Genomic DNA, 9,886 nt, shown 5'->3' on the forward strand with positions numbered 1-9,886 from the left:
TCTGTCCCAGTTGCCCCTCTTCCAGGCCAGCTCTCTGCTGTGGCCAGGGAGTGCAGTGGAGGATGGCCCAAGTGCTTGGGCCCTGCACCCCATGGGAGACCAGGAGAAGTACCTGGCTCCTGCCATCGGATCAGCGCGGTGCGCCGGCTGCGGCGGCCATTGGAGGGTGAACCAACGGCAAAGGAAGACCTTTCTCTCTGTCTCTCTCTCTCACTGTCCACTCTGCCTGTCAAAAAAAAAAAAAGTCTATTTTATACCAAAGTTTAACTATGTATAGTTTTAAAGGAAAATGTTCCCTTAAATAGGAGAAACAGAACACTTGAAAAAAATTACCAATGTTTAAAAAAAAAAACCTATAATTCTTTTTCATCACTTTAGTTTCTGTAATTCTTGTTCTTGATCTTAACATAGCAATTTTATGAGTCCAATTTTTCCATGAGCATCCTGGAATTCTTACCCATTTCAGTGTCTTTAGTGCTACTGAAACTTGTACTTGTTGAAGTTCATTTCATCCTTTCTGTGAACCTCCTTGAAGACACACACTTTATGATTATAGTTGTATGCAAAAAAATGTCCCAAAAAGACAAGAGATGCGGCAGCTTAACTGTAGACAAGACTTAAAATAGGCATTGTTTAGAACTCACCAGAATTTATTTTGTGATATGTAATAATTTAATATAATTGGGATCATAACTGATACCTGCAAACCATAATGGATTCCTAGGAGTCTTCTATAATTTTTGGAATACATATTAACATATCTGCAACAAATACAGCCCAAAGAAGGTTAAATATAATTTCTTACTTGAAAGGAGAGCTTCACGTATAATTTAACAAATCAAGATAAATCTTTGTCTTTTGGGCTTCCAGGGGCTCTCTGGAAATCCCAAATTAGTTCAAGGTTAGAAAAACAGTTTTAGAATTTAATTTTGGGAAGTTTGTAAAAAAAAAAAAAAAAAAGGCTTATTAAAGCAAAAGATCATTCTGAAATAAAAGCAAAGATTTTAAAAGACACAAAGCATGGGAAGAAATTACAGCATCTGCCTAAAAGGTAAAAACCTTTACACAATTTCCTGTTAAGAACAGATCAGTGGGGCCCCTGTTTTGGCACAGCAGGTTAAGCTACTGCTTGCCATACTTGCATCCCATATCATAGTGCCAGTTGGAGTCCCGTCTGCTTTGCTTCTGATCCAGCTCCCTGTTAATGTGTCTGGGAAGGCAGTGAAAAATGGGTACAAAAACCAAGTACTTGGGTTCCTGCCACCCATGTGGGAGAGACCAGGATGGAGTTCCAGGCTCCTGGCTTCAGGCTGGCCGTTTGGAGAATGAAGCTGCAGATCTCATTCTCTGTCTTTCCTCCTCTGCCTTTCAAATAAATAAATGTTAAAAAGAACAGATTAGCTCTCCAGGAAACTATGCTGTCTGAATAACACAGGATTACTCTAGTTTCAGATAAGTGTACTTTCAAAATCAATGCTCAATTTTTAGAAAAATTCCCTTTTAGGTCCATATAAAATTACTTTCATATAGGTCATCCTCCACCCATTAGCCAGCCCTACACCTTCCTTCCCTCTTACTTTGGGACAAGCAAAAACAAGATCCCAAATAACCCCCTTAATCTTTCCTCATTTACAGAATCATTTAGTGGGATTGTAATTTCTAGTTTTAATTATCAGGTTAGTTTGTGAACCAGTGTTCTATAGACTTAACACCATTTCATGATTTCTGTAAATACATGCTTGCTCACAGTATAATTTTTAATGTGGAAATTAAAAATTCAGAAATTTACACCAAAATCAGCATCATTAATTCTATTTTCTATGAACTTTTGAAGTCCCTTCATATGAAATTGAACAAAGAATAGACCAGTAATGGGCACTGAGAGTGAATCAGTAGTGAAGTCTCCCAACAAAGCAGTAGTCCACAAATGGATGGCCTCACTGCTAAATTTTACCAAACTTTTAAAGAAGAAAAAATACCTGTTCCTCTAAAATTGTTGGGAAGTATTGAACAGGAATTATCCCTTACAGAGTACGTCTATGAGGGCAGCATTACCCCCACAGCAAAAGCAGATAAGGACACAACAAAACAAGAAAACTTACGATCAGTATCCCTGATGAACATAAATGCAGAATTTCTCAAATTGAGTCCCAGCAACACATAAAAATAATTATATGCCACAATCAAGTGAAATTAATCCCAGGGATGCAAAGAAGGTTCAACATACACAAATGATACATAAATCATATCAACAGAATGAAAAAAAAAATCATGTGATCACATCGGTAGATACAGAAAGTACACTTAGTAAAGCTCCACATTCCTCATGATAATCCTCAAAAAAGTAGGTAGACACGTACTTCAACACAATACAGGCTGTATGTGACAGATGTACAGCATGTGTCATGCTGAGTGGAGGAAAAATGAAAACAGTCTCCTCCATGATCAGGAATAAGACAAGGATGTCCACTCTCATCAGATATAGTATTGGAAGTCTTAGCCATAGCACTTGGACAAGAGGAAGGAAGAAATAAAGGGCTTATAAATAGGAAAGGTGGTCAAATTATCCCTGTCTATAAAAGATATGATTTTATGCATTTATGGGAAAACCTAAAGACTCTACCACAAAACTGTTAAACTGATAAATTCAGTTGTCTCCGGATATAAAAGTCAGGTTTTGTAGACATCACAAATGAAATTTGCACAGGAAGAAATGAAGAAAGCAATACCATTCACAATAGCTACAAATAAATAATATACCTAGGAATAAATTTAACCTAGGAAATGCATGATCTCTACAGTGAACATTATAAAACAGATGAAATTATAGAGGATACAAAAAAAAAATGAAAAGACCTCCCTTGTTCATGGATTAGAAGAATATTATTAAAATGTCCATACTACACAAAGAAATCTAGATTCAATGCAATTGCTATTGAATTATGACATTCTTGACAGTACTAGAAAAAAAAAATCCTAAAATTCAAGTGGAACCACACTTGAACAACAAAAGCATTCCTGCGCAAGAACAACAAGGCTTGCAGGCATTACAATACCTGACTTAAAAAAAAATTCTATAATGCTATAATAACCCAGACAACATGGTACTGGCATAAAAACAGACAGAGACTAAACCGAATAGATAACCTATGAATAAATCCATTTACTTATTTAGACAGATTTTTAACAGGTAACAAGTGTATATATAGGAGGAAGGAAAGTTTCTTCAGTAAACAGTGCTATGAAAACTGGGTATCCATGTGCAGAAGAAAAAAGTAGACATCTCCCCCCGCCCCCATCACCACCATGTCACTGTATACAAAAACAACGCAATATGAATAAAAGACAGTGTTAACACCCGATATTTGGACAGAAGTACATGAGGAACACTACTGGAGATTAGTCTAGGCCAATATTTTTGCATGTGACCCTGACAGTACTGGCAACAAAAGCAAAAATTGGCAAATAGGATTGCATCAAATTAAAAGTTCTATAAAGCAAAGGAAACAACAATGAAGAGGCAACCTACAGAATATGAGAAAATTTTCTTCAATTATTCATCTGACACACAATTTCCAGAGTATATAAGGAACTCTCATAACTTGGCAGCAAAAAAAAAAAAAATTCAATAAAAATTGGGCAAATGATCTGAATAGACATCTCAAAAGGGGATATACAGATGGCCAGCAAGTATATGAAAAAATGCTTAAGGTCACTAATATCAGGGAAAGATAATTCAAAGCAGTATGAGATACCAGCTCACCCCAGTTAGAATAGCTGTTATCAAAAAGAGAAAAAAAAATGTTGGCAAGAATGCAGAGAAAGGGGAACTCTCTCATATACTATTGGTGGGAATGTAAACCAGTACAGTCAGTTTGGAAAACTGTAAGGCAGTTCCCCAGAAAAGTAGAAACAGAGTTAGCATATGACCCAGTGACCCCACTACTGGATGTATATGCAAAGGAGACGAAACCAGTATGTTTAAGAGACATCTGCACTAGGATGTGTATTGCAGGACTATTCGCAGTATCCAAGATACAGAATCAAACGAGGTCTCCATTGACAGGTTAATGGATAAAGAAAATGAGCTGTGGCTACATACAGAATTAAAAAGTTAATTTTGGTACCAAAAACTTTTGAAATCCATGCGAACAGCGGTCTTCAAAAAGTTCATGGAATATGTGTATTATGAAAAAGCTATACATGGATTTCAAGACATTTTGTACACCAAAATAAACTCCTCTTTAAATTCGGTTTGCCCAGAAACTTTTTTTTTTTTTTTTTTTTTTTTTTTTGACAGAGTGGACAGTGAGAGAGAGAGACAGAGAGAAAGGTCTTCCTTTGCCGTTGGTTCACCCTCCAATGGCCGCCGTGGCCGGCGTGCTGCGGCCGGCGCACCGCGCTGATCCGATGGCAGGAGCCAGGAGCCAGGTGCTTTTCCTGGTCTCCCATGGGGTGCAGGGCCCAAGGAGCTGGGCCATCCTCCACTGCACTCCCTGGCCACAGCAGAGAGCTGGCCTGGAAGAGGGGCAACCAGGACAGAATCCGGCGCTCCGACCGGGACTAGAACCCGATGTGCCGGCGCCGCAAGGCGGAGGATTAGCCTACTGAGCCATGGCGCCGGCCAGAAACATTTTTAAACCACCCACATAAGCAGTGAAAATATTTGGCCATAAAATGAAGTTCGGTCAGTTGCAGCCACGTGGTTGCAACCGGAGGACACTGCTACATGAAATATGCTAGGTAGAGAAATAAAGCACTACGCTCTCACTTATAAGTGGAAGTTAAGTTTGATCTCCACAAGTGAATAGTAGTTATGAGAGCCTAGAAAGGCAGGAGGAGAGAGGAATAGTGGCAGAAGGGTACAGTTGGACAGGAGGAGTATCATCTAATGTCCTGTAGCACAGTGATAAAACTAGGGTTAACAATTATTGAATAATACAAAATAGTCTATAGGATTCTGAATGATTCCAACGCAGTGTATATCTAATATGCCAGCTACCCTAGTCTGATCATGACCCTAGATGTGTATTGTAACATAGTAAACCCTATAAATGTATACAAATTCTATGTCAATTGAATAATGGATACACATGTTTATAAAAATAATTAGCTGCCCAAGTCATGCCCAAAAGTGTGGCTTTGGCTCTGACACCTTCTTGATTAAGTTAGTCAGTTTTTCAGTTAGATGCTATTGGTGGCCTTCCTTACCTAACCACACAAGGAGAAGAAATGGAGAGGACAGAACTACATTCCTGTGGATTCTGGGAGCTGGTGTTCACGCCTTCTGCAGTGCTGCCATCGCTGCCTGTGACCTTTACAACTACTAGCAAATCAAAAGGAAAACTCCTTCTCACAAGGCAAACTAAGCTTTGGTACTCCAGAGTCCTGTGCCATCTTCCCATACACACACACACTGGTATCCCAAGGTCTCGAGATCTCTCACAACACAAATTAAGCCGAGTAACCCAAAGCCAAAAAGACTGGGGACCCAGTACACAAAGAGTACAATCCAGCTCAAGAAAGATTTTGGGCCTCACAAGGAAGATGGGAGACTTCAAAGGGGGTCTTTGGGACCACTCCTGCATTCCTAAGCGGTCGTCTTCAGATCTCTTCATTGATGGCCTGATCTCTCAAAGGACAAAATTGTAACACTTAGCTTTAAGTCTTCATTGGCTTTATTTTCTATACTAGAATCAGACAATACTTTATTCCATAAAATAAGTATTCTATATAGTGTCTACTTTTATTACATTCTACCTAGGATTATATTTAATCAATTGTATTTTATTTTGTGATTTTTTGTTCTTTAAAACATTTCATTTTTTAAAGACTTAATTGAAAGGTAGAGAGGAAGAGAAAAAGATCTTCCATCTGCTGGTTCTGTTCCCCAAAAGGCCACAGCAGTCAGGGCTGGGCCAGACTAACACCAAAAGCCAGGAACTCTGGGAGACCCAGATGGGAGACAGGGGTTCAGGTATTTGTGCCGTCTTTTGCTGCTTTCCCAGGTGCATTAAAGGGAGCTGGGCTAGAAGCAGAACAGCTGGGACTCGACTGGCACTCCAGTAGGAGATGAGGCATCACAGGTGGCTTCATCTGCCCTACCTTGCCAGCCTCTACTCTCAAGTTCTTAAGTTTATTCTGCTGTGAATTAAGACTTGTCCTGTATATGAATTAGTGAGACTTGTCCTATAGCTTATTGACTGGACATTTAGAAATATTTGATATTGTTACTGTGATGATTAACTGAATAAGCATTGAGTCAAGATATAATCTTGGCCGGCGCTAATACTCCGCCTAGCGGCGCCGGCACACCGGGTTCTAGTCCCGGTCGGGGCGCCGGATTCTGTCCCGGTTGCCCCTCTTCCAGGCCAGCTCTCTGCTGTGGCCAGGGAGTGCAGTGGAGGATGGCCCAGGTGCTTGGGCCCTGCACCCCATGGGAGACCAGGAAAAGCACCTGGCTCCTGGCTCCTGCCATCGGATCAGCGCGGTGCGCCGGCCGCAGCGCGCCGGCCGCGGCGGCCATTGGAGGGTGAACCAACGGCAAAGGAAGACCTTTCTCTCTGTCTCTCTTTCTCACTGTCCACTCTGCCTCTCAAAAAATAAAAAAATAAAAAAAATAAAAAAGATATAATCTGTTTTAATATTACATGACTCTTAAATTTTGAAAGCCTTTACTTGAACTGTTTATTTGCTGTAAAACTGTCCTGGTTGGCTGTTTAAAACATAAACATATTTGTATTTTCCTCCTGCAGGGTATAGAAGTTGACCAGTTAGACTTACGAAGAGATATTGCCTACAACTTGTCTCTCATTTATCAGAGCAGCGGGAATACCGGGATGGCTCAGAAGCTGTTGTATACTTACTGTTCTATATAAAGACTCTGAACTGAAAAAGGAGCATTCGGCAGCTGCTGGGTGGGGACCAGTGTCGTCTGTCTCAGGGCTTAGTAGTCTTGGGTTAACAGTGTATTTCACTATTAATATGTGACAGTGATGTTGGGTATATATGCAAAATTATCATTCCTCCAAGAATTTGTATATTATCATCATTTTCCTTTAATATCCTATGGTAAAAATGCCCCAGAGTGGAAATGGACAGTATTAGCCTTTGACCCAGCTTGAAGTTGAATATACTGCTTTTTATGCACACCATCTACTTATCTGGGCATTTAATACTGTATGTTTAACATCTTCTAGGTACCAGGCACTGTGATAGGTGCTGGGAATATGGTAGTAAGACAGATGTGGTCTTGTCCTTATAGTATTTAGAGTACATTGCTGACTTCAGAGATAATTACCACTTATTACAGTTTTTTAAATGCAAACAAAAATTTGTTACATTTCTGTGTCATTGTCAGTCATCCTTTTATAGAGCCTTATTTTTATAAAAACCTCTTTTCAAAAATGTGGCAAAAGAAGTTGCTTATTAAAGGAAAGACAAATTAAGACAAATTGAGACTCTAACAGGTCAAGACAGTTACCTCTAAAATTATTTAAAGTGGTTATAAGGTGCAGGAAAAATAATTGGCTTAATCACTTTTCACTTGCATGTATCTTAGCTACACAGACTGATATTTGGGAAGCTGGGCTTAATTCAATTCAAAGTATCCTGCCTTAAGGCAAATTAAAATATACATTCTCTATATTGTGGCTTCCTGACAAGAAAATAGAGAAGAGTATTATGTTCAATAATATAACATGGTTTCTAGTTAAAGGTCAGTAGGCATGTAGGCAAGAGTGGGAAAACTACATGTGGGATAAAGTATCATTGAAAAGGAAAAAAAAAATCTTTATTCATTTCACACATTGAATGTTCTTGAATCTCAGCTAAACAATAATAGCCTTTTAGGGAAGAAAACACATCTAATAAATGTGCATATGGATTATAAGGCCTGGGCTGGCACGGTGGCATAGTAGGTTAAGCCTCTGCCTGAAGTGTTGGCATCCCATAGGAGCACTGGTTCGAGTCCTAACTGCTCTGCTTCTGATGCAGCTCCCTGCTCATGGCTTGGGAAAGCAATGGAAGATGGCCCAAGTCCTTGGGCCCCTGCACCCACATGGAAAACCCGCACGAGGGTCCTGGTTTCGGATTGTCCAGCTCTGGTCATTTGGGAATTGAACCAGCAGATGAAATACTTCTCTGTCTTTTCCTAACTCTGCCTCTCAAATAAGTCAGTCAGTCTTTAAAAAAAAAAAAAGACCCAGCCCAACTAGTGTATGTAAATAAGTAAAAGACTTTTCTTACCACTGTTTATACGTAGTTTACTGGTTGAAAAGTGGAATTTGTATGTAATAAGTAAATGTGTACTCTGTGTGTAACTTAAATAAATTTTATTTTTATAATCAAGGTTGTTTCATATACTTCTATATATTTTTTATTTCATGTCATTTATGGGTAATGAAGCTACCTGTGATAGATTTATATCTTAGGATTCTGTGAAACTGAGCATTCTGTGTTCAGGAGTTTCTCTTACACTCATTGTGGGGCCGGCGCTGTGGCGCAGTGGGTTAATAACCCTGGCCTGAAGCGCCGGCATCCCATATGGGCGCCGGTTCTGGTCCCGGCTGCTCCTCTTCCAGTCCAGCTCTCTGCTGTGGCCTGGGAGGGCAGTGGAGGATGGCCCAGGTCCTTGGGCCCCTGCACCCCTCGTGGGAGGATCTTGGCTCCTGGCTTTGGATCAGCGCAGTTTCGGCCATTGCTGCCAGTTGGGGAGTGAACTGGCAGATGGAGGACCCCTGTCTCTCCTCTCTCTGTGTAACTCTGACTTTCAAATAAATAAATATTTAAAAAAAATTAAACTCATTGTGGTGAGCCTAGTATCTGCTGAAAGCCTTGGAGAAACAATAATCCCTCTAGCAGTCTCAAAAAGAGAAGAAAAAAAGAAGCTGATGCTGCCCAAGTTTGTTTAGCATTTAAAACCACAGCTGCCACTTCCGGGTTTGTACCGTGCTCGCTACCATGTGCTGATCAGTACAGTGCTGGATCCCTCAGATACATTAGCTTTAGGTGCTACTGTGCTTGCACTGCCATCGTTACTTTCTCTGAGGGGGTCAAGCGGCCTGTGTGACATTACCAGCAGCCACTTCTGTGCAGAGATGTTCCTTCAGACTCAGTATTTGCTCTAGATCTGAGTAGCAACATAAACATGAAACATGCTTGTCTTAGAACAAGGGGAGCAGCAGTTATTTTTTCTTTCAGACCTTCAGCCTATGAAAAGTCCCTTAGAAAACATCTGCCTTCCTCATCTGAGCAGTGTGATTCTGAGATTACCTGTGTTCACAATTGCTCCAGCTCCTAAACAAGCTGCGCCAATCCCGTGTTTCCTCCGTCCTCCGAGAATTTTTAAATTGAGGTAGTCTGTCTGGGGGCTGGAACCTCAGAGCCTTAAGGCCTGGCTAGCAGTTAACACATTCCTTTGAGAAAGAACAGTGAGGCTTCTCTGGAGAGCACTTGAGCATGCTGGTCCTGGCTTGATTCTCATCAGTTTGTGTGTGTATGTAGGTAGAAGTAATGTTCTTGAGAGTTCTTACTCCTTGTCCTTGGAAATGGCACTAGACTGGTAGCTCAGGGAGTTACCTTAGTTTTTAAATGTATTTGGATTTTAGCCAAGAGTTTGAGGAAGTCTACTATGATACGCTTATGGATTCAAAGGGAAATGTGGTCAGTTCTTCACTCATTAGGATAACTAGAATGAAAGAATATGTGTTGGATTGATGCAACTTGAAAAAAATTGGAAACAATATGCCACCAGGTTAACATCAACAATTTGGGTGAGATCTAAGTTGTCAGAGTTGCATGGGAGAAAACTAGAAGTGAAAATATGCACCAGTATTAATTAATCAAGAATGAAAAATCTTGGGTTTGAAAAGTAACTAAAAATAAC

General features: G+C 40.2%; 1 protein-coding gene across 2 annotated transcripts in view; it reads left to right on the forward strand.

Moving 5' to 3' along the window:
* Nucleotides 1–8,349, forward strand: part of GTF3C3 (general transcription factor IIIC subunit 3) — a 52,306-nt gene extending 43,957 nt beyond the window's left edge. For both annotated transcript variants that reach the window (XM_002712362.6, XM_089330140.1), the window contains exon 18: nt 6,756–8,349. In XM_002712362.6, the coding sequence (XP_002712408.2) occupies nt 6,756–6,878 (123 nt within the window). In that variant the 3' untranslated portion in view covers nt 6,879–8,349. The remainder of the gene's footprint in view (nt 1–6,755) is intronic.
* The last annotated feature ends 1,537 nt before the right edge of the window (nt 8,350–9,886 follow it).

This window comes from Oryctolagus cuniculus, chromosome 3, assembly GCF_051225735.1.
Source record: "Oryctolagus cuniculus isolate XC-2025 breed Fujian yellow rabbit chromosome 3, ASM5122573v1, whole genome shotgun sequence".
NCBI lineage: Eukaryota > Metazoa > Chordata > Mammalia > Lagomorpha > Leporidae > Oryctolagus > Oryctolagus cuniculus.